At 41.1% G+C, this 27702-nt stretch overlaps 2 protein-coding genes across 3 annotated transcripts in view; one reads left to right on the top strand and one right to left on the bottom strand.

Annotated features, from left to right (window-relative positions):
• Window positions 1-59: 59 nt before the first annotated feature.
• Window positions 60-11431, bottom strand: LOC103478965 (WW domain-containing adapter protein with coiled-coil-like). Its single transcript, XM_008433139.3, has 13 exons — window positions 11045-11431; window positions 10594-10627; window positions 9983-10175; window positions 9053-9144; window positions 5910-6019; window positions 5680-5777; window positions 4891-5166; window positions 2994-3110; window positions 2728-2876; window positions 2566-2654; window positions 1056-1194; window positions 843-970; window positions 60-754 (listed from the first exon to the last, which is right to left on the bottom strand). Exons 1-13 carry the CDS (start codon window positions 11083-11085, stop codon window positions 685-687), a joined length of 1536 nt encoding a protein of 511 aa, XP_008431361.1. The 5' UTR covers window positions 11086-11431; the 3' UTR covers window positions 60-684.
• A 2762-nt stretch (window positions 11432-14193) lies between these two features.
• Window positions 14194-27702, top strand: part of LOC103478964 (MAGUK p55 subfamily member 7-like) — a 30081-nt gene continuing 16572 nt past the window's right edge. The window contains exons 1-6 of one of the 2 annotated variants that reach the window (XM_017310174.2): window positions 14194-14340; window positions 14641-14718; window positions 16987-17067; window positions 21644-21778; window positions 23956-24037; window positions 25601-25686. In XM_017310174.2, coding sequence (XP_017165663.1) covers window positions 14248-14340; window positions 14641-14718; window positions 16987-17067; window positions 21644-21778; window positions 23956-24037; window positions 25601-25686 — 555 coding nt within the window. In that variant the 5' untranslated portion in view covers window positions 14194-14247. Of the gene's footprint in view, window positions 14341-14640; window positions 14719-16986; window positions 17068-19390; window positions 19900-21643; window positions 21779-23955; window positions 24038-25600; window positions 25687-27702 lie in introns of those variants that run through there. The other variant, XM_008433136.3, reaches the window with a different exon arrangement.

Here is a 27702-nt window from a genome sequence, read left to right on the forward strand (position 1 = left end):
GGAATGAGAGCGCTGGCGGCTGAGAGACGATACTGTACAGAAGCTCAGTGTCACAGGCGGTCACTGCATGTATCCTTTAATCAGAATGCTTCCAACTGAGAAAACGGATGTCATATCCTCTCAAATCACAACAGGATGGCAAAACAATTTCTAAGTATAGTGAATTAAAAAAAAAAAGAAAAGCTATCAGTGAGAATCTGTAAGTTTTAAATGTACGAGAAAGTCTGTTTTAGAAGTGCGACGAATAGCGTCGTTCATCGACCCACAGAGGTGTTGCGGAAACGTTCACGATGTCTATTTTTAAATCTTGTCCTCAACACTACACGTCAAAAATAACAAAAAAACAACAAAAACAAACAAAAAAAAAAAAAACACGCCGGAAAACAACTTCACCCAATATGATACACACAATTCGAGCTCCGTGGTCCGAGAAGGTGCTGTCTGCCAGTAATCACAGGTCCTCTGTGTCCACGTGTCTAAACCACGAGGTCTGGCCTTTTCAGACCAACCAGTCAAAGTGGCGGGACACTGAAAAATGTTTTAAAGTTAAAACTAAAAGAGGGAAAAAGAGAAAAAAAAAAGGGAGGAGGGGGCAGGGGACTCGGCTGTAGCCTTTTGAAAACATTCCGGAGCGGCTTGCTGTCCATATTTCAGCCGTTTCCGCTCACAGGCTCTCTCAGGTCCTCACACCATGTAGGAGTTCTGGTTCTTCAGTTTGTCCAGCTCTTTGCTCTGCTGCCTCAGAAACAGGACTCTGCACAAAGGAGAAGACGGCACAAATCCTCAGTTGGAGACTTGCGTTTGTCCAGTTTGTTCATGCAAACCTCACTTCCTGTTCCTACCTCTGTTCCCTCAGCGTAGCCTGGATTTCACACACTCTGACCAGAGAGCGGAGGTTCTTCATCTCCGTGCAGATTTCAGACATGTACAGGCTGCCCATGTTGTGGAAGTCCTCTCGCAACCGAGCCGCCTGTTGGAACGAAACCACGGCGTCTCGTCACGAAGGCCGCTCGTCAGAAAGATGCCGAGTCGTTCGGGGTTCTGACGGCACCTACCTGTTTCTCTGTGTTCTCTGAAGGCCACCCTTGGATGTGTCGGATGAGGGTTTCATCGAAATGAGTCGCCAGGGTGGGAGTGAAGGAGCCGGGGGGGTCCGATTGGGTTTGGCCGCTGCCACCACCGCCACTGCTACTGCTGGAGGATGCATGGGGCAAAACAGACATGATTGGTCCGGTGCACAGAACCTCCTGGCTGCTGGAGTGAGGCAACTCAACAGCCTCGTCACACATTTTTTACATTCTGTCAAGCTACATTTCCAAACTTCGATGTATTTTAAACAAGTGGAACTTTTGTTCCACACGCTTTGAATGCTGCAATGTGGCTGATGTTGGTTTCAAAAGGCTGGGCTGATGAAGAGGACAGCACACGCTCAAGAGCTTATTCGCCTCGAGACGAAAACGACACAAGAGAGACCCAGGAAGCGTATGTGAGGCCGCTTAATTCTGAAGGTGAAGTGGACGACGTTAGTGGTGTTGGGTGTTTTCACACCTGATAGTTTGGTAGATTCTGTTCGATTGGGGATCAAAATTGTAATGCGGGTTCACATTTACACTGCACTGTGTCAAACAATCTGCTGAAGGAAACGACATGAAAACCTCAGAAGACACTGAGTGCAAGTTCCTTCTTCACGAAATGTAAATAAAAATGGCGTCAGATTTTAGCGACTGTAGGATTTTTCCCTCGTCTTTGGTAAAAGATCACAAGCTATTTCTCTTGCTAGCGCTAGACTCTTAACGTTTACTGCGGTTGTTATTACCCAGAATGCCCTGCGCAAGCTCGCTTCCTGCTTTTGGAGCAGCCTCCGATTCACTTTGCATTCTCAGATACATTCGAACCGCACCAGAGTTCACGTCAATCAAACCCAGACGGAGGTTTTTAGGCAGACCAGAGTTCAGTTTTTTGGCTCGCATCAGAGTTTGATTGGTCAAACAAAGCAGATTAAAGCGGCGCCTTAGTGCACAGGAGGAAGATGAAGATACTGATCTATGGCTTTTCCTGTGTGGCTACTGCACCATCATTATTTTTTTAAGCAGTTGCATTACAGGCACATTTTAGAGGAAGAACTTACACATCCAGTTTATAATGAACATTTCTAAATAATGTCTGATATAAAAAGACTTCCTTTAAACCTTTCTGAATATAAAAACCCAGAAAACTGTCATACATTATTTTTGTTTACATTTCAAGCTGACAAAGTTAAAGCGTAGTGATTCATCACAGCAGTAGAGAATCTTTTTTTTTTTTTTTTTTAAATCAATTTACAGCCCATGATTTAAAGAAATTTTAAGGCCTTTATTTTAGATTCAGGGATTTGAGCCTTTTAAGGCCTTATTTTTAGATGAGTGGATTTAAGATCTTTTAAAGATGTGCAGAGAATGGGTCAATCTTCACAAAAAGTGTATTTCTAAAGGATACGAAATTGGGTTACAAAACCTTTTCTGGATAACGCAGGTGAAATTAGCCTCCAAGATCACAAGTAAAGTTTTGAGCAGCTGAGGCTTATACCTTCTCTGAAGAGTCCTTGGGTCCTCTGGACGCTTTTCTGTTGTCTGACACAAAGACGCTGATCCCTGCTTTCCTGATGCCATCCCACCCTGAAGAGGGAAGTGGAGAGAAAATAAGCGGCAGGTGGAACAGGAAGTGGCGGCGACTCCTGAAGCTACGTACTCTAGCTTGTGAGGGTGTGACGCTGCCGATATGCATGCCCAGAAGGGGCTTCTGGCTGTTCTGGGGCGTGCCGTTCCGTGGCGAGACGTATGGGTGGGGGGATGGCGAATCTGTTGTCGCGGAGACCGGGGACTGACTGGAGTGCTGGGCTGAAATCAGAAACGACACAGAAGAAGGGTGTTGAACATGGGCGCAAATTTTTCGTTTCTGAAAGCGTATTCTGAGGAGGCGAGGAGGACAGGAAACGGCGGCAAAAGATGCCATACCTTGATTGGAGTGCTGCGCAGCTGAGAGCAGAGCAGAGACGTTGAAAGCGGGTCCAGCAGCGAGAAGCTTATGAAGCACAGACCGCAAGGAAGCCTGGGTGACAGCAGCCGCCAGGACTGGAGGGAGGAAAGAGGGAATGAACACACACAGGAACACACGTGACGGCAGAGACACACATGACGAGGGAGAACTTTGTTTTTTTTTTTTTTTACTGTGTCGCGAGAGGCGGCTAACGTACATACGACACTAGGGAAGGAAGTCTAGTGCAACCCGACCAGCGAAAGCGCCACGTTCTCCCAGAAATGGAGCAAAATTCATCAGAAATAACGGCAACTACAAAGCGCCGTTATCCATTAAGGAAAGGACTGCATTAAAATCACAATGTATCCAGCACTAAGGATACAAAAATCTCTAAATTAGTCAGCCTCCAACTCAAATTTAAAACTTAAGATTGTCATGAACGAAATGCAAGACCAGTATCATGACATAAATGTGGAAATAAAATGTATAGTTGTGGGTTGGCAGCATAAGCGAGACGGTACAAATTTATAGGCAAGTAAATTTGTACTTACCCATAACAGATACAAAAACCTAGCTACCTAGCAAGGGTATATTAGCAGCTAGTTATCAGTAGCTGCAACCAACTCAGGTCACAGAATGCAATGGAAACGTCTGAGTGACTCAAACGTTTCTGACAAAAATAAATTCCCACAGGAAAAATAAACTACATAATATATACGAGATTAAATATTCCAGTCAACAAAATGTATGACCTGTGATTAATGTATTTAAAGCCAACTTAATTTTCCCCGCAATTAATTTAAAACATTAAGGCCTTAATTTACAATACATTAATTAAAGACTTTAAGGATGTGCGGATGCTCTGGTCCTTTGAACATACATCACAGAAATATACTTTTAAGTAGAGGTCAGGACAAAACAGCACAAATATCTGAACGTTTCATTGGATGTAACAAAAATGGCTTAGTAAAATGTTATGTCCATAAAATGAGGGGACAAAATTCTCCGTTAGATCCGCCACACACAGAAAGACAGAAAGTTGGAGCTACTGATCGTCTGTTTCAACTTGACAATCAAAAGGAACAAAACATGACACGTCACAGCTCAGCAGGGTGGCAGATTATATACCAAAAACCTCTGGGATCAGATCGGGAGGATTCCTTAAAGTTAATAATAAATTGTTAGTCAACATGCAACATGCAAGGTTTCAGACTGCAGCCGGACTGAAGTATAGGAAACCTGCACTTGAAGCATTTCATAAAATCATAGTAACAATTACTGATACAAAGTTTCCCCCAGAAAACTTGTTAACTCTGTGGAAGGGCAGACATTCATCCAGCGGCCCGTCGTCTTTTCGAGTTAAAAAATGTTTAAAGTCGACAGGAAATTTGAAAATAAAAAGATTGGAAGATTAATACCTGAACTCCAACTAGAAAGTCTTAAAATATGCAAACATAAAATAAATAAATAAATAAGCAATGTTTAGCCTGGCTGGGGCACAATTAAAACCTGGTGGCCCATCAGGCTTATAATATACTGGGGTAAACCCTGCGATACGATTATACACTTAAAGTTTGAACATTTACTATGCTAATTCAGGTTTAGGCATGTTGAAGAAGCTGGTTTCTGATTTCACAGAAGCAAAAAGCTATGTCACAATGCAAAAGATAAGAATTGTGACATGAGTTACTGATTTCATCATCTTAGACAGAGGAGGGCGAGCCAGTTGAGGCTACAGATATGAATTATCCGTTCTATTTTGGAGCTGTGAAGCTCAGGTAAGTCACTCAGCGACCCCACATTTCCAAAAGGGCGCTAACTAAACTACGGATAAGCAGTTTTTCTTTTAAGTCTGTCGTATCGTGCCGTCCTCACCTTCGTTGAGCTTGGCCATGTCCATGCTGCCGTTGTTCATCTGCAGAGTCGCCTGCAGAGCCGGTAGGAGCTGATGCAAGAGGGCCGGGTCCTGAAGCAACGCAGACGACTGCGACTGTGCGCTCTGAGCCGCCGGTGGCGCTGCCGACGAGGAAGAGGACATGCTGGACGGGGCGGAGCCTAACGGGCCGGCTGCAGAGTTTGGGTTCTGAGAAGAAGAGAGGGAGGAGGAATGGCCGCTGTTTGATGGCGTGGATTGGTCCGCTGATGTCGTCTCTGTGCGTGAAAAACAGAAAAGGAAGCGGAGCAGCCGCCTTGGTGAATTTAAGCACTTTTCTAGCACCACAAATTCACTATTACTACTGTTATTACTAATGTCTTGTGGTAGTATTTTACATTCTACAGCAGGGGCAGTTTTGTCTATTTTTGCATATTCAAAATATCTTCCAGTTCCATTGTTAAATGTTCATTAGAATTAGAATTTATTGATCTTTAAGAAGGTTTTATGTCATTACAATTATATTACTGGAAAATGATCTCAAAACGTCTACGTTATTGGTTATCGCGATAACTTCTGGGACAATTTATCGTCCAGCAAAACTTGTTCAGGTGGCAGGCCTACTTTCAAGGACCTTATACAGAAACCAAAACACGTCCAAAACCTTGAAAACACCTCGATGAAATTCCAAGATTTTCATGCAGCCATACAAACCCTGCAAACCGGTGAACAGAAGTGAGAACATGTAGACACCCAAAGATTATTAACGGAGTTTCACAGTCCATTCTTACTAGTCGTGGCTTTGTCCTGCAAGGCCTCTTGTCTGTAGTCCATATCCTTGGGGAAACTGTTTGCCGCCATCTTGGCCGAGTCTTTCTGTCGCTGTTCCCTGAAGCAAAAGCAAGCACAATCTATGAATCCGCTGCGACCGAGCACATAGGTTTTTCTATGTGAAGTGCGTAACACTCCAAGCAGTGTAAGGAATATTTCTGGTTGAACATAAAGCGAAATTGGGCCTTGCCTCTCCAGCAGGTCCTTGGGCTTCTCCCACTGGGAGACTTCAGTTCTACAGTTGTAGTAGTACTTCTTGCCGGAGGAGCTAATGTGTTCTGTCCAGTCGTCGGCAGGGTCCTGGAGCAGAGACAGTTGCCATAGTGATAAAGATCAAGACATACTCAGGACAGGACAACGTTTGTAGGGAAAAGGGGAAATATCGCAAAGCGGGACCTCCGTCCACAAAACCGAAAACATCAAGTTCATGTATAATCGTCTGGATGAGCTTTCATGCCATCTTTTGGCTGATAGATGACATTAAAATTGATAAGTGTTCATAACTTCTTGTAGTTTTATTTATTATATATATATATATATATATATATATATATATATTTCGGATAAAGCCTAAATGATGTAATAAAATGGGAAATACATTTTTAATCCTTTCAAGTTGTTGCTAGCATTTTATGAACACATACAAAGTTAGATGACCATAAGTTGCACTACAGGGCCTTGCAGAAATATTAAAACTTTCTCATGTTACAACAAGCTTATATTTATTAGAACTGTATGAGACAGACCAAAACAAGTAAAGCTTAGCGGTGAAAGTAAAAGCAAAGCAACACGTGATTTAACACTACACAGATCAAAATCTGAATAGTGTGTTCTGCATTTGTAATCAAACCATTCAGTAAAATCCGGTGCAAGTCACCTAACAGTTACTGTACGTCCCAAGTAGCTAGTAATTATTTTAATAATCGACTATTCTGATGATTAATCAGATTTAAAAAAAAATTTAATTCTGTAATTTTTTTTGTTTAAGCTTAATGTTGTATTTTGTACAATATTAGAAATACGTTAAAAAAAATGCAAACAATTCAGTTCCATTTTTAGATAAGAAAATAAACATTTTCTCATTTAAAATGCAACAAAGAATTTCTCTAGTGAACGTTTGATCGTTTGCAGCAAAGAATGCATCCATCCATCCATCCATCCATCCATTTTCTTCCGCTTATCCGGGGTCGGGTCACGGGGGCAGCAGCTTCAGAAGGGAGGTCCAGACTTCTCTCTCCCCAGCCACTTCTTCCAGCTCCTCCGGGGGAATCCCAAGGCGTTCTCAGGCCAGCCGAGAGACGTAATCCCTCCAGCGTGTCCTGGGTCTTCCCCGAGGCCTCCTCCCGGTGGGACGTGCCCGGAACACCTCACCAGGGAGGCATCCAGGAGGCATCCTTACCAGATGCCCGAGCCACCTCAACTGGCTCCTCTCGACGTGGAGGAGCAGCGGCTCTACTCTGAGTCCCTCCCGGATGACCGAGCTTCTCACCCTATCTCCATCCTGCGGAGGAAACCCATTTCGGCCGCTTGTACCCGTGATCTCGTTCTTTCGGTCATGACCCAAAGCTCATGACCATAGATGAGGGTGGGAACGTAGATCGACCGGTAAATCGAGAGCTTCGCTTTTTGGCTCAGCTCTCTCTTCACCACGATGGACCGGTACAGCGCCCGCTTCACAGTAGACGCTGCCCCAATCCGCCTGTCGACCTCCCGCTCCCTTCTTCCCTCATTCGTGAACAAGATCCCCAGATACTTAAACTCCTCCACTTGAGGCAGGACGACCCCCCCTGACCCGGAGAAGGCACTCTACCCTTTTCCGGCTCAAGACCATGGCCTCGGATTTGGAGGCACTGAGCCTCATCCCGGCCGCTTCACACTCGGCTGCGAACCGCTCCTGTGAGAGCTGCAGATCACGTTCCGATGAAGCCAACAGGACCACATCATCCACAAAAAGCAGAGATGCGATCCTAAGGCCACCAAAACGGGTTCCCTCAACACCTCGGCTGCGCCTAGAAATTCTGTCCATAAAAGTAATGAACAGAATCGGTGACAAAGGGCAGCCTTGGCGGAGTCCAACTCTCACCGGAAACGAGCCCGACTTACTGCTGGCAATGCGGACCAGACTCTGACAGCGGTCAGAGTCTGACAGCCCGTATCAAAGGGCCCGGTACCCCATACTCCCGGAGTATGGGGTACTCCGGGAGTATGGGGTATGTCCCTCAGGGCCCCCCTGAGGGACCGTGTCCCTCAGGGCCCCCCGAGGGACACGGTCGAACGCCTTCTCCAAGTCCACAAAACACATGTAGGCTGGTTGGGCGAACTCCCATGCACCCTCCAGGACCTCGCTGAGGGTGTAGAGCTGGTCCAGTGTTCCACGACCAGGACGAAGGATGCAAAGGATGCATCTGCGGCTAAAATAAATAAATACTTCCAACATCATAGTAAGAGGTCAGCCATTTCTGCTTGACTTATCAATACAGTGTAGGGTTGATCTACTGACTATTTGTTTTGATTGATCGTTTTTGTAGTTTTGGCTTCATTATTTCTCTTAAGGTGTTGTTCTTTCACCAAATGTTTTTTTTTTTTAAAGTCTGTATACTTCAGTCAACGATTAATCGATTCAGTAATTCAGCTATTAATCACGATTAACTGTTGCAGCTTTAGTACCTGAGTTTAATATCTCAGGCTAAGCAATATTACACACCACCAATATGTGCAAAATTCTTAATTTTCATATCACAAAAGGTTCTTTGGATCACAACAGATGCTGGATTACAGATACCAGATGTGATGAACTTGCATTTTTCATGCTAATGCAATAACTCACTGCAGCAGATGCTCCTAAACAGAGCCTAAAAATCTTAACGTGACGGAAGTCAAGATGAGAACAATAGGAAAGAAGCAAATAGTAACATGTTGCAACTGATATATTTTAAGTTATCGGCATCACCAGATTTTCTAAAACTGAGCAAACGAAACTTTTTTGGCCCACAAGAAAGACGCGTAAAACTGACAACCGGATGGACAAAAACACAAGATCCTTACAGGCTGACAAGTAATGAAAGCTAACAATCAGTTAGCTGTGTGTGTGTGTGTGTGTGTGTGTGTGTGTGTGTGTGTGTGTGTGTGTGTGTGTGTGCGCATTAGAGTGTGTGGCTTGAGAGCCACCTTTTCGAATATTTATCCATTGAGCGCTGCTGTGGAGTTCGCTTTGACGAACACCGGCGCACACAACGGCCCGTGTCTCGCTTCTGAGCACGGTGAAGAAACTTTGAGCAGCAAAGTGAAAAGGGAAGGAAGGTGGAGAAGCAGACAACAGGAACAGTAACTCACTCGTTCTGCAGGCTTGCTCTGGCTCGCGTGAGTTTCAGCGCCTTGGTGGGAGCTGTTGTTGTGAGAGGCCTCCTGAGGTGAGCCGCTGGTCCCTGGAACAAATTCTTCCTTTAGTCAAACAAACACAACTTGCACAGCAGAGTGTTTTGCGTTTGAGGCGTTGAGTTGTACTGATATTAACTTGCAAAGAGCGGAAGGATTCAACCAACCTCCATCTACAGTTAACATCACGAACGAGCGCATGGATTTGTTCATTGGATTTTCTCTAAACCCACAAAAAAAAAGCCTTCAGCTCAAACATCTGCGTTTATTCCTCCACCAATTTGGTGAAATGTCCATTTAGAAATTCCAACTCAACTACACGCGTTTTGGAGATATTAATAAGATTCTACCTTGATTATCAACCAGCATTAATCTTGGGAGTTCTTCTGAATTAATCGATTTCCTTTAACAGACCTGAATCCACTATTTTTTCCTAATCTTTTTAAAATATCAAGCAAGCTTAAGGAGCGTAAGGTTGCAGCTCGTATATCCATATATGTAATTTTGATCATGTCAAAATTTACATTTTAGTAAATGTACAATATTCTTGTTTTTTCTTTTTTAACCCTGCAGTTGGATCCAGTTTGCTCTCGTTCCACCCTAGAAGAAGAACGGCTAAACCAACTAAAGCCTGACATTAATATGAAATTCTTACCAGATATGACTGTAAAACTTTTGACCACAAAATTAAGCACGAGCAATTTGTCAGGTAAAACAAAAAAACGCTACAGAACAAAATTAAAACAAATATTATTTACTTTATCTACAATAGTTTCAAACTTATATTAAAAAAAAACCCAGACATCTATTTTTACCTCATTGGAAACATTAGCAGAATGTTTCAATGTTTCAAATTAAGCATTTGCAGAATGCAACACTGACACTTACCGTTTTTTCCGCGAATAGGGAAGGAGGTTTTGGCCTTGCCATGCTGCCCGATAGCATCCCCTTGCCTGCTGACAGGACTCTCGTCGGAGCGTCGCAGCACCTTGTACGGAGGTATGGGTTCTGACGAACCGTCGCGCACCTTGGTGTAGCGGTGAAGGCTGCTGGACTGGCTCTTTGGGTGAGATTTATGGGCCTGGAAACAAGAACAGTGGACAGCAGATAAAGCTGGTTAGTTAGAGTTCAATGTAAAGTCTTGGACATCTGTGGTCACCCTCGACCTCTTTTCTTTTCTGAAGAGTTTGTGTAACTAACGGTACATCCAACTGGTTTTTCCTCAAACCAGTTAACATAACATTGAACTTAAATATTAGATTAAAGTTGGAAAAGAAGGTCTAATGGACACTTTTGGCTACAGTGGCTTGCAAAAGTATTCATATTGCTTCTACTTTTTGTACACTGTGTACAAAATACACAGTGTATTTTGTGTTATTAGGAAACACATTGATGTAAAGTGACAAAAATGTGTTTAGGTTCACAGGATAGGAAGACATTTGGAAGGCACTGAGCATTAATGTGCCATAATAACAAAAATAATAACAGTGAAAGCATACCTGATAGGACTGAGAATCCCTTCTGTCGTTGCACCTGTGGAAACACAAGGAACAAACGTCAGCTCAATTTATTTTCTTCCAAGACACTTTGTGGACGACTTTAAGTTAGCTAACGTTAGCAAAGTTAGCACAATTTCCATTTGGCTCCCAGTAGTTCGTCAATTTTTTTCCCCATGAAACATAAAGAGTAGCCTAAATTTCTCAGTGACTTAAAAAGAAGTACATATGATTTACAAGTTTTAAATCACTATGTTAGTAGTTAACGTCATGCTAACGTATGTAGCCTAGCTAGAGGAAAAAAATTAACCGGAACCTCCAGCTAACCAACTGTAGTTAGCTGGTAGCCATGACAGCTAACAGCTAAAAGAAAGCTACCACTCCTGAGGCTAAAGCAGTTACACGTATGCGCCTTATTTACACATGACAATGCAATGACCAGCGTTTCATTTACCCATCGCTGACTCTTGTTGGTTTCCTTGCATACATCACCATCAAGGCCCCAGTGATGTGTGTGTGTGTTTGAGGGGGAAACCGTGGCCTCCTGTCTGTCTGCTCTCACAGTTTTTTTTTTCTTCAGCTTCCTGGAGTCTGATCTCGGGCCTTTCTCACCAGACAAACGGCTACCAGTCGAGCGCCGAGCACCTGCACTGCATAGCGGGTGGTACAATTAAAACCCACCCTCAGTGCATCATCTGGCATGTAGTTACGGTATGCGGTGAGACTCGGCCGATGTAGCTCAGCGGAGAGCACCAGAGGCAGGCAGGAGGAAGCGGAGGAGACCGACTTATGGTTAAACGTCTGGTTGGAGGGGGAAACTGGTTCCGGGACGACTTGTCAAAATAAAAGAGGATGTTGGTGCGAAAATGTAAGACTCGGTTTTCAGTTTAAAAATCAGATGAACTTGCTGTAATTTCACTGTGAACTAAGTGGAATTCAACAGAACTAGACGGAGTTTCTAAAGGACTTCAGTTTTTTTCTGCTTTCCAAACTGAAGTAAAACGGTTTGGTAAAAAGTAATGGTATACATTTTTACTTGCTGTCTTGTAGCATACGGCCTTTTCTCATACAGACAACTGAAACCAGACATCGTATTTATTTACTCACTGTCTGACTTTCTCTGTTTTTGCCCAGTTAGATTATCAACATACTGTGTATTGACTAAATACAAGAGTAATGAAAGAAAGAAAAAAAATTTAAATCAAATTTATATGTTTTCATACATCTCTTAGTATTTAATAAAAATTGCTTTTAAGCCATATGAGAGCCATTTATCCATAAGATTCTCACAATACTTTACAGAAATTTTGATTATGTCCTGCTGAAGGAGATGAAGATTTTTGTGATGGCCAATCTAACTTCGTTCTCACTTGGTGGTTTCTGATATGGGCAACATTAGATTAGCAAGTGATAATTTTTCAAATCCTCCATGGTGTTATTGTTTCCTTGAGAAAACCAACAGGAAGTTAACTCTTCACCTTGAGAAAACCATCAGGAAAAAGTATAAACCGAAAACAGGAAACTAACTTGTTACCTTGAGAAAACAGTCAGGGAATTTAACTTATCTTGAGAAAATCATCAAAAACTAATTCCAAGAAAACCATTGAGAAGAAATATATGCGGGAGACGGAAAATTAACTCATTAACTTGAGAATACCAGAAAACCGCTGGGAAAAAGTCTACGAGGAAAAAGTCCCAGGCAGGACAGTGGTAGAGCTGTTGCCTTGCAGCAAGAAGGTTCTGGGTTCGATTTCCGGCCCCGGTCTTTCTGCATGGAGTTTGCATGTTCTCCTTTGTACATGCGTGGGTTTTCTCCGGGTACTCCAGTTTCCTCCCACAGTCCAAAAACATGACTGTTAGGTTAATTGGTCTGTCTAAATTGTCCCTAGGTGTGAGTGTGTGTGCATGGTTGTTTGTCCTGTGTGTCTCTGTGTTGCCCTGCGACAGACTGGCGACCTGTCCAGGGTGACCCCGCCTCTCGCCCAGAACGACAGCTGAAGATAGGCATCAGCACCTCCTGACCCCACTAAGGGACAAGGGTGTAGAGAAAATGGATGGATGGAAAAAGTCCCCTCTGTGCTTCCGTAGGAATGGGGTTCTCAAACAACTGTCCTCTATAAAGGAAAAACGCAATCAAATTTAAATCCAGACAGTAGGGAAAGAAAAGGTTGACATGCTTGTATACAGTTCATACCTGGTTTTAACTATATTTCTATGTTCCAAGCACTGCAGACGCTACTCTAATTTTGCCGTATTGATTGACCGCTCAATGTAGGTCAGACCTGATGGATATCGACGGAATGGGAGTGAGCCTCTTTTCCAGTCCACCCAGTCAGGCACTTCACATCCTCTGTTTGCAACGTGAACGTTCAAATGCCGTTTGTTCTTTTAAGATATGCAGCAAATGACTCTGCCTAGACCAGGCCTAAAGGAGAGAGTTCGTGGTGAGTGAAGATTATGTTGTCATTTGCACTGATTTAATATAAATATACAATGTTGGAGCTTAAAGAAAGAGAAAAATGCTCTGCTGATTAGACTTAAAAGATTTACTTTGCATTTTGTTCAAAGATCTTTTTTAGGCTTTTTTCTACTGTTGCTAATTTTTAATGTAATGAAAACAAGGAGTGTGTTCAAACTTACAAAATAAGAAGATGTGCATTTTATGATAAGACTGCTTCTATTTTTTTTTAACTGTGAATGTCTGTTGTGAAGCAAGTTGTTCTTGTTTGATGAGGTCTGAATTTATGAAATGGAAGTATTTGATGTCACCAATAGGGGGCAGCAATATCTCAAAAGAAGGAAGCCGTTCCATGTAAAAATGAGATTCATATGTATATATATATATATATATTTCTGTTCTCAGACTGATGATGCAGAGGAGAACCGAGGACAGAGGTATGTTCAGGTTTTATCTTTGTTACATCTTTAATTGAAAACTTACAGCAGTCTGAGAAAAGCACATTTTCTTTCTGTTTAAAGAACAATTTTTCCAGAATAGTATGTTGATCTCTGTACCTTAAATTTAAGTTAAAATGTAGTTTAAAATAAAATATCAAGTAAAAAAAAAAGAAGAAGTTAGAGTTCATCCGCATGTACCTTTTTTTCCTTTATTTAGCAATTTAGCACTCTGTGCTGTGAATAAAATTAAACTCAATTGAATTTTATTTATCTGAGCTGAAAGAAGTTCAACTCAGCCACATGTAAATGAACTGAAGTGAGTTTAAATGAACTGGAAAGATCTGGACTCAAATTTAATTCATTTAAACTGAACCGAATCAGACTGAATCAAATTCAATCAAACTGATCTGAACTAAATTTTACCCGAACTGAATCACTTAGTACTGAGTTGAAATAAACTGAATGAAATTCAATTTAAACAAACAGATTTTTTTTGTATAAACTGAACCAATCGGTTTAGTTCAGTTCAGTTTAAACCGAACTAGAATCGAGCAGCAGCCGAACCGAACTCGATTAAATCATATCGACATGAAGTGAATGACATTAAACGTATCTAAGATTGACTTTATCTGCTACACCGAGCTGAATGTGACCTAACAGAACGGATGTGGACTTTATTCATTTGATCTGGACTCGAGTCGAACCAAATGACGACGTTTTTCGCATCCTCCAGGCGTGTGTAAGCAGTTATCCGCGGCGATGTCTGCGACTGAGTTTCACACCGACAGAGAGGAGGACTACAGGTTCCTGCACAGCATGCTGATGGAGAAAAAGGTCCACCTGCTGTTTAAGGTAAACATTCCTCTCACACACACACACACACACACACGCACGCACACGCACACACACACACACACACACACGCACACACGCACACACACACACACTCTTGGACTGCGCATTTTCTAAGTCGACAAATAGATGACGGAAAACTAAAGTGAAATATCACCAGCACTTTCCCTGCCAGTAGCGAACCAGAATACTAAAAGCTTAAGTTGTAATCTTTCTCGTCTGCCGGAGTGAAACCCATTCTTCTCGTTTTTCTCTCTCTCTCTCTCTCTCTCTCTCTCTCTCTCTCTAAAATCTTGACAGATTCACGAACGGCTGAAGCGCTTTGAGAAGCGGAGGCCCGTTCCCGTCCAGCAGCACGCGGCGAGTCTGGCCTCGCAAGTGTGTGACTCACTGCTAACATCTTTAGCAAACCGACGAGCCGCTGCGGGTGACGGACAGTTTGACAGCCGAGAGAAACGAGACGTTTTTCTCTCCTCTGTTATAGAAAAGACTTCCCCGTCAGACACACGCGCGACTGGAATTTGTTTTCCCCGCATATTTGTCCCGAATTATTTCCGTAATTCGCACTTGGAAAGGCTGGTCGAGAGATAAAGGGGGGAACTTCTGAGTCGTGTGTTTTACGATCTAGGATAGTAGCTGCATGGGGGAGTGAAGGATGGGCTGCTTGAGCTATGTAGTCGGCAGTTGGAAAGTAAGATTTTAGATTTAAAGATAAAGTTACAAAACACTTTTCCCTAGTGAAAAGCAATCTGGGGATCTGTTTATTATTATTATTATTATTATTATTATTATTATTATTATTATTATTATTATTATTATTATTATTATTATTATTTTATTTTCTCTCTCCTTTCAGTCTTTTGTTGTTAATTTCTTTATTGAACTGACTTTTTGGTCATCATTCCTCTCCAGCGTCCAAATCCCCCCGTTGGGGAACTTAAACCGCCAGCAATCAAGAGATCTGCCATCGCACACGTGTCAAACTCGAGGCCCGGGGGCCAAATCCGGCCCACTACAGATTTTTATGTGGCACCTCCAGACTCTAAAACAACCTTCACAACCCAGAGAGCCAATTTTGTCCACAGTCTGGTGAAATAAAACTTGCTTACAAGCCGTAAAATTTATGTGGCCTTTTGGAAAAATAAAGAGCTGATATAATGTTGTTGTCATTCTTACAGAATCATCCTTTTTTTTCCTCTACTTTTGGATTTTACAATCAAGAAAAATGTGAACCTTTGTAACAAAAAAATGGGGTAGGCACATTATTTTCCGTGGAAAATTATGTAACTCCTCCCAACTCGCATATTTTAAAACCTAGAGATCAAAAAACTGATTTAATAGATGTCGTGTTGTTGAAATTCATCCCATTTATTCCAAAATTATGCATTTGTGATTACAATTATGCCTTAAACGGGCAGTATTTAGCATTTTTCAGGCAAAATACTGCCTGATTGGCATTTTAGAGCGCAATCAAGTAATGATGTTACCTTCAGTTGTCATTAAAAAATGTTGTATATAACATATGTGACTTAAGATTAATTGTAATTTAACACTTTTTACTTTGGCTCTGTGTCTTTAAGAAGCTCCTGCTCTGTCTGAAACCCCACCTTCAGGAAGTCATCACAACATGGCTCCTCTGGCCTTTAAAAATTTTTTTTACCAGTGTTTCAGCAGAAGTCGAAAATTCTCGACTTTTGAAACGTAGAAATATCCTGTCTTTTTCAAAAAAAAAATTCTGATTAATCTAAAAATTTCTGAGTTTTTTTGATGGAAATTTGCTCCTTTTTTCCTCTGTCTACGAAGGTTTCCGATATGTCATAACAGAGACATTTTGTCATGAAACATGAAAATAATTCTACGTTTTTTCTAGGAAATTTTCAACTTTTCACCCTTTGAAACTTTTTGTTTTTTAGCTTAATCTCAAAATGTCCAAGATTTGTGGCGGAGATTTACTCTTACTTTTTCTTTCTGTCTACAATGGCCTTGATACGCCGCCATGCTTTTTAAAATCCAAATCACAATCACAGTGCGTGATTGTGACGTGGCGAAAAAGTTAAAAACCTCAAGAGGTATGAAACTTAAATTTTTTATTTTTTTTTGGAACTCTCAGCACTATCTTCGGCTAACCCCCCTATTTAGTTTCACATTAGCTCTCCGCTGTCCTCACTATTGGACTGCATGCGCAGCATTTTCTGCCATCTTTCCATTTGATCTCCTCTGCGTTTGTCCCTTTTCCTTTTCGTCGCGTTGCTGTTGATTTGGTTCGACAGCCGCTCTTGCGCCTGGCTTAAGTCAGGAAGGGCCGTTTCGGAGGGGCCAAGCTGTGGTTCTGCTTCCTCTCACACAGAACTTGTGTTTGCTCTCGGTGGAAACCAATGACCTCCGTGCGCGTTGTGACTCCGGAGATCGCCGAGAAGGCATCGCAGTAACGAGCTTCACGAGATCAGCACAACGTGTTTGTTCAAAAATCGCAAAAAAAAAAAAAAAAACTACAGCAGCTTATCGGAAAGAGCGAAAGAAACTCGCTGTGCGTGATTTATTCGACAGACTCTTTTAACTGCGTCTCGTTCCTATGCCTCTCTACGCTGGCTTGAAATAAATCTTAACAAGTTTATGCCACTTTTTTTCTTCCTTTTTTTGTTTCAGTTGGCAGAAGAGCTGCTGTACCACGGATGGAGAGATGAAGTCAAAGAACTGCTTACACTTATTTCCAAACCTCACTTTAAGGTGAAAAACTATTTCTTTCCATGCTGATGCATTTAGCTTTTAAAAAGTCTGTGTGGTCTCGAACATTTACAAGTCTTCAGCCCAGTCAAATCACACATTGTCCACCGAAGGAAAAGACGCGTAAAAGATGTGATGTCATGAAAATACATAAAAGAAATTGTTTCGCATAGTTTAGGTTCCAAGAGGTGCCAAAAAAAAAAAGAAAGAAAAAAGTTATAATGAAGGAATATTTGGACCCAGTTAAATATGTCCTAATACTGACCAGGCTGATCAATCAATCCTGGTTTAGGGAGAAAAGTTAACATATTAGAATAAATTCAAAATGTTTATTACGAAGTCGGTAACATTTCGCGTCTTAAACATACCCCTTTATTTTTGATGTCAGACTAAGACGATCTTAAAGATGGGTTAGGCTACCATTTAACTAATTTCGTTCAGTGAATACTTTGTATAAATTAGTTGGAAATGTATTTAAAAATGTTGTTTTGTTGAGGCCTTTACTCCACAAAAGCAGATGTGGTTTTTTTAAGTCAATACACCCCAAAGACAGAGAACTTTGGACCCAGAATAACAAAGTTTCTTCTAACCAAGACATTTGTACAGTAAAATTTTGTATAAATATGGGGTTTTACCGCAATTTATATTGTAAAATTTTGGCAACTACAGCTGCCGGTATTTTACCGTAAATTAGAGTTTTTTGTTGTTGTTTTTTTTTACAGTGCAGAAGCCAGGACTGGAAGAAGCCCCATGATGTCATTTCGTTCTTTCAGCCCCACACAGGCTTCCTCCATTTTGTACCTGTAAAAAGAAAACCTCCCACCCTTCTGCCTCAGCTTTACTGCATTAGTTGGTGTTTTGGTTGCTTGTTTTCATGGATTCTGTTCGTTTATCTGGTCGTAAAAGACGACCAGATCCCAAGTAGAATTTTTATTTTTTTGCATCGTATGATTTGAAAATGTTGTATAATTCTCTATTCAGAGTCATTTTTGGCTCAACGTTGCCAGTTTGAGCCACTGGACTCTTATCAAGTCTGACAGATTTTCACCCCAAATGAAGCCAAAAATAAAACTGTAAGACTTCCTGGTTGATATTCTAACATGATTTCCATATTGTGGACGATGAGTTGAAAATAGCAAAGTAAATGAAAACGTTTATTATCTGCCTGGTGGGTATGATAAACGCATAGTAGGCCAGAAACATCCAGCGTTTGATGACTTCATTTCAAAGATCCTGTGACACATTTTGGTTTACATTAACACCTTGATTTCATGAATCAAGTTTTAATTCAGATACATTGCAGTTTGATTTTCAAGCATGGAAAGCCTGTCTAGCACCATCTTGATTGATCATACTTTGACTAAGCCGATCAAAAACATTTTTTTTCCCCTTTGTGAAAAAAAGAGGTGGATTTGCTGACGTGGTTTGGATAATTTTCCTGCTGTTCAATCTTCTTAGTTCCTTTTGGGCCTCCTTGTTTCAGGTGTCAATGCCCTCTTGGAGTAATTTTGGTGGTCTACCAAATTCCCAAATTCTTAAAAGTGGCCGTGTAACCCGTTCCAAATGAACAGACAAAAGAGTCTCCCATCTGTTTTTGAAATCAGATTTAGAAAGAAAATCTTCAGGTCTAGCAGTAATTAGGTCTGTAATCAGCTTCTTTTCTTAAATAAATGAAATCACCATTGAAAAATGACCAGAAACATTAAAGTGCAATTAAAAATAATAATAAAAAAACAGAGAAATATCAGTGTCAACGGTATGACCCAAAGTTTCCAGAATAGCATGGCTTCGTGACACAAAGTTCATTGTTACTCATCATCTGCTTGATGTTTTAATGGCTTGTCTAATCAGACTCAAATGACAGTTTACGTTACTGTAGCGGTAAACCTAGTAATTACTAAAACACAAACTGTCACGGACATTTTCTTTCTCACTTTAATCCGCTTTTGCGGTTCACATTTCAAGAAATGACCGTGAAATAAGCATGTTCGCCGCAACTATCGCTGTTAGAAGCGGAGGTATTTCCAAAGCACACTACCTTGACATTGGGCCTATAAATAATAATTTTAAAAAAAAGCTTAATTTTCATGCTAACATGCTTCATTTGAGTCATTCCGCTAGAGTGACTGAACACAGGAGCTATAATGACCGACAGCATTCTGTTTCCTACAATAAACTCAAACTTGAGTCACACGCAGCGACAAATGAATCCAGCAGTAAGTAAAACGCATTCAAATTGATTTTCACCACATCCCCGCCCCCCCGGGAGGCGCTGACATCTATTAACCACACTGGCACCGAAGCTAATGTTCTCCCGAACTATGTTCATTACAGCGGACCCGGAGATGCCCAGACTGCTCCGGTGAATGTTTTCCTATGTCGAATCTGCTGACAGCCGTGTCTCAGATGCACTCATACGTTCATAAATGCACACAGAACGTATTTTCGTTTATAATGTGTTGCCAAAAATTGTGTGAGTGTTTTTTCTTCTTCTTTGTAATTTATGAGGAGTCAAAGCCAGCCGGTAAGCTAAAGTTTGTTTAAACAGCCCTAATGTTCTTGGCCGGAGCGCTGGAGCTCACACATACTTATGAGCGATGCTGGATATAATATCCTGTAAATGAATGTTTGTTTCCTTAAAAAGAAAAGAAAAAGAAAAAACACCTTATGAAAGTAGCCAGAGCCGAATTGCTCACGCGCTGGCAGCTTCTGAACAGAGCAAGTGCTGATGGACTTTGGTGTATCCAGGAGAGTTACTGACAGATGGATTGTCTGACTGGTAAAAATGAAGTTGACGAGCAGATGTTTCCCATATTCACATTCCTCCTCGTTACGGTAAATCTCCACTTTTTAATCCACGATCGCAGTGAAAGATTAACGGCTTTTCTGAATAATGTTTTTCCGCAAGCAAAACAGCGGTTGTTGCCGTCTCGCAAAAGCAAATGTTTATAGGAATTTGGTCTGATAGACTCCTACAAAGTAGTGCATATTGTAAATGCATGGCCCCGTTGAATGAACGTGTTTTGCTGCAATTACAGATGGACAGGGTGTCTGCGCATCCTTAAAAAGTCTTTAAATTACGTAAAATTAAGGTCTTAATATGTCTTGAGTTCATTAAAAATGGAAGTTGCACTTAAATAGGTTAATCACAGGTCTTAAAATTGCTCATGGCAGAACTATTTACATATAGGCTATTGTATGTTTTATTTTATTTTTGAGGCGCATGCAGATCTCTTCATTGCGTCCTTGGCAAACGAGGCTGAAATTTATCTACAGTTGTCTGGCGATGTTGGTCTTGGCCACTACCTCACTGCCTGTTGCCAACCCTGCATGATGCTACGCTCATTTTGTACGGAAAAAAAGAACCTAACTGCTAATATACCCTTTCGAGCTAGCCAGCTATAGGTTCTTTGGGTTGGTCATGGGTTACAGAACTTTACAATTTATTGACAATGGGCTGGATGACATTCGTCTTTGACACTGGCTCACTCCTGTTACCGTACTATATGCATTTTGAGGAGAAAAGCACTAGCTGCTAATATACCCTTTCTAGCTAGCTAGTCAGCTTAAATTTATAAAATTAAAGTTTTCTAACCCATGACAGATAGGTTACCAAACTTTAACATTTATTGGCAGATGGCTGGATTACGTTGGTCTTCGCCACTAACTCATTCCTGTTTCCAATCTGTACATTAATTGCAATGAGCTAGTAGCTAATATACCCTTTCCACCTAGCTAGCTTTTTTGCTTTTGTCATTGGTTGGGTAACTTTAAAATGTATCTACAGTTGACTGGACGATGTTCATCTTCGTCACTGCCTCACGCCTGTTGCTAACACTGCACCGTCCTGTACAAAGCTGCTGCCAAAAGCCTCAACAGACCCCATAAATGTTACAGTTTTGACATAGCGAGTCTAAAACTGCCCAGAAAACGAGCACAGATCTCAAAGCAGCATCTGATGCGACACAAACTCTGAAGTCAGAAGTTTAGATGATTTTAAATGAAGAGGTGAAGTGCTAGTAGTCTTACTAGGTGTAAATTACATTCATAAAAAAAAGTCTTAAACTTGAGTCAGTGAGACCTGCAGAAACTCTGGATGCAGGTATTTTGGGTCTTATCTGAACAAACTTCACAAGGAACAAGTTTCTTAGCGATTCTTTATTGCAAAGTACCTCCAGACTACACATGTGAACATTGTTTTTCCAAGTCTCGCAACACATTCTTCACTGGATTTAAGTCTGCACTTTGACAGGGTTATTCTAATGTGCGAACATGGTCTGATCTAAACTTTTCCATTGTAGCCCTGGCTGTAATGTTGAGGGTCTCTCTCCTACTGGAAAGTGCCATCTGATGTGTGAATTGTTTTTTTCTGACTCACTCACTGTACCACTTTTGGCCACTAAACCTAACAAGTGTGACTTCTGTCTTGTTTTGCCAGAGTACCGTCTTGGTGTTTGGAGTTTCAGGCGACAAATGAGACAGCCCATGGCAATTAGTGACAAAAAACGACAGAAAGGACAAAAGTCAGAGTGAAGGAAGCCTTGAACACATTTAGTCTTTTTTTTTTGTCCTTTTCCAGAGTCTTCTGCGTACCCATGACTCTGTAGCCAAGAGAGACTTTGAACCTGCTCTGCTGCCCCTGCCTGATGATGCAATGGAGGAAGATGAAGAGTCAGTGAAAATTGTGAGCCTTGTGAAAACCAAAGAGCCACTGGTCAGTATTTGTGTGGCAGTCAATCTGCAATCAGACCATCAACAAAATCTCTCGAACTACTCGCTTCATTTTATTGTTTTACAGTGCAAATTTTTACATAAAGAGTTTTCATTTATTTCTAAACCTATTGCTAAGAAAAAAAACCACACAGAAGTGCAAAAACGTTAATAATTTATTCAGGATATTATTTGAATTGCTTAGATTTCTGTTTTAAGATTAATCGTAATTTGCCGTTCATTGAATTGCATTGTTTTTCTTGCATGGCTGTAAGATGAGAGACTCGGGTCGGGAGGACGATAAAGTGAATTGGTTGCAGTTGCCGAAGTCACCGCTAGGTGTCACAAAAATGCAGATGGAATAATCATAAATGATCAGAAACACTGTAGGCTTTGGAGGTCTAAAAAAGTCATTAGCAGGGAAATTAAGTATTAAAAAAACATAATTAAATATATAGTTAATGTAATCAAGATTTATAATTAATTAACATTTTGTTAGCCAAACGTTAACTGTAAATACGGTGTATTCGATGAGCTACAGTTGTTTTTCTCGCTACGCTCTGCAGCACAGGAACCACGAAATGAACAGATAAGTAAAAACCTACATAATTTCATATAGTTTTAAGATATAAAAACTTCTCATTTTAATTAATTTCACATGAAACATAAGTAATAATTTTTTTTACTTTAATATTAAAAATGTAATAACCATTTATTACATTATGGCTGTTCTGGCATTTAATGCAGCTGCACCAAAAAGCCCCAGCTTCTTAAAGTTATCCAGCCACATCACAGAATTTTAGACATATGGAGCTTATGGTTAGATCTAGTATGATATAAAAAAAAAAAAAAAAAATATATATATATATATATATATATATATGATTTCAAAAATGCATTCATGGCAAGACAAAATGTCTGCTAAGAATCATTTAAAAGGAACCTATAGGACTCCAGCAGCAGCCTGTGCTGCTTTTGTGTTTAAACTATTAACTTCGTTCTTAATCCAAGTTTTTTTTTTTCTTTCCACAGCTCTTTTCACTACATATCACTGTGACACACGACACACCGCGGCTCCAGCTGTTCTGTTTATCTAAAGTGAAATAATGCAAACACTGACATCATAATTGAGTCATTAAAGCAGCACTGCAGATTTAGAAGGCCTGGGTTAATTTATGTTTCTGTTTCTAGTGCGCATTGATTAGCTTGGAAGCCTTTAATCACGGGCCATTTTCCTGATGCTGCTCAAATGTTCTGCTTTATTACTTATTCCATGTCATTGTTTCTTAATTTAAAAAATAAAAAGTTTCCTGGATTGAGTAAAGGAGAAAAGGGGGAAGGGGGCAGAAAAACATCCTGCAAGGATTCGAGAGTGGCAGATGTTCAGCATTGCCACAAAACCTCGAAATTTGTCGTTTTAGTGAAAATAAAATAAAAAAAGACAACAACAACTCTGGATTTATATTGTTTTAGTTTGCAACTGGGACAAGTTTTTCCATCAAATACACATAAACATATTTCAGTTTTGACTCAACAGAAGAAATATTCAGAAATACATTTAAAATGTAGAGGATCAATAAAAGATTTAGTGAATATGCAAATATACAGGTTGCCAGGTTTTGTAGATATATTGCAAACCAGAAGATAAACTTCCATTAACATCGCTGGAATAGCAGCAAAAAAAAAAAAGAAAAGAAAAGAAAAAGCTCTCTGTGACTCATCTATCAAATATGCATTTTTGCTGCCGTTGCCGCATTCGAAAGACACTTTTGGACGGATAACTGTGAACATTTTTGCGATGGTTCCGACGCTAGCCTGGAAGAGAAGGCTGACCTTCCTCTGACTTCGTCCCACTGATCGATCCAACATGTTCCCATTTTCCAGACAACAGGGTTTCACCCGAGTGAGAGCCGATTGCAGCCAGCCAGCCTGCCGGCCCGCCCGCCCATTGCATCAGATGCCGTTTCCATTCTTGCACCGCCGCATCAATAACATCTGTTGTAAATAACGTCGCCTTTGTGCGGCTTGTTGTGTGGAACACAAAGGCGTCTAAATAATTTAAAAAAAAGATTTTTTTTAATCAAGCAAAATAGAGCGGAGCTCAAAGAGTTTCTGCGATAGATTCAGTATGTTATCTTCACTCTGTATCCGTTTGTCGGTTCTTTTTGTGTGTGAATGAAGGGAGCGACAATTAAGAAGGACAAATCCACGGGGGCCATCGTCGTCGCCAGGATCATGAGAGGAGGCTCAGCCGATAAGAGTGGTAGGCAGACCGCTAAAGTCGTAAGAATTCAAGTTAAAAAACACTTCACTGATCCCAAAGGGGACATGAAATGTTTCCTGAAACTCATATTAATTCAAGATCCCGCAAAGGTCTCCTGTAGCAGTCCGTAGTGCGTCCAATTTGAAGAAGCCTCTGACTGGAGACGGTGAGGGACAGTTTCACGAGGAAGCGGCTTATGCACAAAAACACATAGCATGGTCTAATTAATCCTGCTTATGTGTTATTTATTGTAGTTTTTGATGGTGATAGTGATACTTTAATACTTCTATTAAATTTAGCAGATCTGCGTTCTACATTTTTAAATACTGTACAAAATGTAGGGTTTTTCTTTTCCGCTTAATCTTTTTGACTAAAAATCTTAAAGCACCATCCTATGTTTTTAAATACAGATATGATAACAAATGTGGATTTTTAGTGCTAATTCCTCCTCTGTCATTGAATAACCATCGAATTTACACAACAAAGTTACAGTTGTCTGTAGGTTGGAAACACGGATTTTAAAAAAAATGTTTCCACAAATATCATTGTCACACAGAAGAAAATACTTGTATTTGTTTTCATATAAATATTACAAAGTTTCATGTTTTTTTTTTTTCATTTCAAAACCTAAAGATAGAAAGAAAACAGTGACAACAACATTCCTATAGTAGATATTTAACTTTTTTTCCCCTCCTTTCCAAAAGGTCATGTGACATTTGAGTAATAAATGAGTTTAATGTTACTGTGCTGAAAGTGAAAATGGCTCTTAGGACTGTAAAGGTTGCAGAGTGCTGGTACGGAGAAACAAACCTGCACCAAGCTGAGATTAACTCCTGACTCAGCCCATCAGCTAGCCTGCATCCCGCTGCTGAACAGATTTCCCACTCCCACACTGACAGCTGTCACTTTAAAAATTAATGATTTATGGAGTAAAAATAAATAAATAAATAAATAAATAAATAAATAAATAAATAAATAGCAGTGCATATATTGTTTAGGTCGTTTCTCCAGAGCCAAAGTACATTGATTCAAAGCAAACAAAGTAAAAATTTGGGAAATAGGTGATAACTTTTGCTTCATTATTGATTATAATCCGGTTAAATTACAACAAACAGAATTATCAAACTGCAAACATAGCCATCAAATTACAAATATTATGATCACTGCTCTTAAACAAATCAAAATTTTGTGGAATTTGAAGCTCTTCTATGAATTGCAAGTTTGGAAATCTTGAATTAACATAATTTGGTGGCTACAAATTTGACTGCAGGTCTGGCACTTTTGCAACCAAACCAATTTTTCAGCAATGTTGCTCTTCTTGTAAGCAAGGGAAACGTGCAGCAGCCTTCTTGGAGCCAGCTGACCGGCATCCCGCAGCACCACACGTGACAGGGAAAGCTTGGCGTTACTCTGCGCCACATACAAATTCAGGAACTCCAGAAGACTGCAGCTCTTCTTCTGAACAGCTGACGGAAAACCTGAGCATTTTGCTGGGAAATGTTTGAGTCATATTCCAAATGTGTAATAATAATAATAATAATAATGACGCGATGTGTCTTTAAGGCCTGATTCATGAAGGTGACGAGCTGAAGGAGGTGAATGGAGTTTCACTAGAGCACAGGAAGCCAAAAGAAATCCTTCCTCTCCTGGTCAGTCATGTCACTTTTTTGTCTCATTTTTCTGCTGGTCCTTGTTCTTCCTCTTACTTGTTCATTTAAAGAGGACATATTGCTTTAACTTGTATTTTTATGACTACTAGTGTGGTACAGGCTGCACAGTGGCGCAGTTGGTAGAGCTGTTGCCTTGCAGCAAGAAGGTTCTGGGTTCGATTCCCGGCCCCGGTCTTTCTGCATGGAGTTTGCATGTTGTCCCTGTGCATGTGTGGGTTTTCTCCCGGTACTCCGGTTTCTTCCCGCAGTCCAAAAACATGACTGTCAGGTTAACTGGTCTGTCTAGGTGTGAATGTGTGTGTGGATGGTTGTTTGTCCATCTGTGTTGCCCTGCGACAGACTGACGACCTGTCCAGGGTGACCCCGCCTCTCACCCGGAAGGTTAGCTGGAGATGGGCACCAGCAACCCTCCCGACCCCACTAAGGGACAAGAGTGTAAGAAAATGGATGGATGGAAAAAGTAGATAAGTTGGCTAAAGAAGCAGAAATTGAATATGACGTCCCACTAAGTAAAGCAGAAGTAAAAGTAATTATTAAAGATAAAATAAACAATATATAAGCACTGTGGGTCACGGCATAAAGTGAGACAATCTCTTGCTTACGGTAAGCAGTGTTTAAATAAAGAATCATTTAGCAAAACAATGCTTTATGAAGAGGAAAGAAGAAAAGAAGAGGAATTGTGTAAACTTATTAGATGAAACTGATTTAAGTGACACATTCTTTATTGGTGTTGTGAACTGTGAAAATTAGTCAGAAAAAGTGCAGTGTTGACAGCGGGAATAGGATTTATTAAGTGCATCTGGCAGTGAGGGGTTAGGGCTAGGCTAACGCTAAACCTAGGTTTGACAATTTTCACTCTTGAGGTACGGGTCGCTTCTCGGAGTGCTGATGCCTCGCCTGTCCTGAACACAGCGTCCCTAGCTTTCAACAGAGCTTTCACCTCAACATTCAGCCAGTTTCTGGTTCGGGTAACGGGTTACTGTCCTGGTGGTGGAGACATCATCAGCACACTTGGAGATAAAGCAAAGAACAGAGGAGGTTTATTCCTCCAGGTCCATCTCTCCCTCATAAGGAGCCACCTCTCTGAAGACCTGCCAATCTGTGGACTGAAAACAGTCCTGGAGCGCACAGGCTGCATCCCTGGGCCACACAGTGACTGTCTTCTTCCTTGGCCTAATCTGTGTCATCAGCGGACGATATGCTGGCACCAGCAGGATAGAAATGTGGTCAAAGAGGCCAAGATGGGGGCGAGGAAGAGCTCTGTACGCACCATGAATGTTAGTGTACACACAATACAGAGTATAAGAAAGATGACATGCTGATAAAAACTGAGCAGAGTGTCAGTCATTTTCACATGGTTAAAGTTCCCTGCAACCACGTAAAACGCCTCCGGGTGCTTCATCTGCAGTGAACTAACGGTGTCATACAGCTCCTTCAATGCTTCGTTGCCACTAGCACCTAGCGGAATGTAAACAATGGTGACAAACACCGCAGTAAACTCCCGAGGCAGATAGTATGGCTGACAGCTTTTAACCAGGCCACAGTCTGTACACCAACCTTCATTCACTTACATACATTGTCCTCCTCTCCGTGTTTTTCCTGACCGTTGGTCACGGTCTGCTTGGAATAACTGAAGAACGTTGATCTGGAAGGCTAAAGTCTGGCATGTTGCTGTTATGCCAGATTTCCGTTAGGCAAAGAACGGCACAGTTCTTCATCTCTGCAGAAACTCTTAACCTCAGATCTAACAAATACACTTTCTTACCTGGTGAGCGGACTTTGGCCAGAAAGAGAAATTAGTGGCTTCCTAGGCATCAGCTGGGTCAACACGCCCACCTGTTTCCCCTTCTTCTGTTTTCGGGCACAATGTTTCCTTTTGACAGTTGGTCCTCGCACCCTGCTGTTCAGTCCATTGTCCTCAAGAGCCGCTGTCTCCCAAGTGCGGATTTCAGCCTTGGTGATGTATGACCAGTTGAACTGTCTCCAATGGCCATC

The sequence above is a fragment of the Poecilia reticulata genome, chromosome 17 (assembly GCF_904066995.2).
Source record: "Poecilia reticulata chromosome 17, P_reticulata-male-v2, whole genome shotgun sequence".
Taxonomy (NCBI): domain Eukaryota; kingdom Metazoa; phylum Chordata; class Actinopteri; order Cyprinodontiformes; family Poeciliidae; genus Poecilia; species Poecilia reticulata.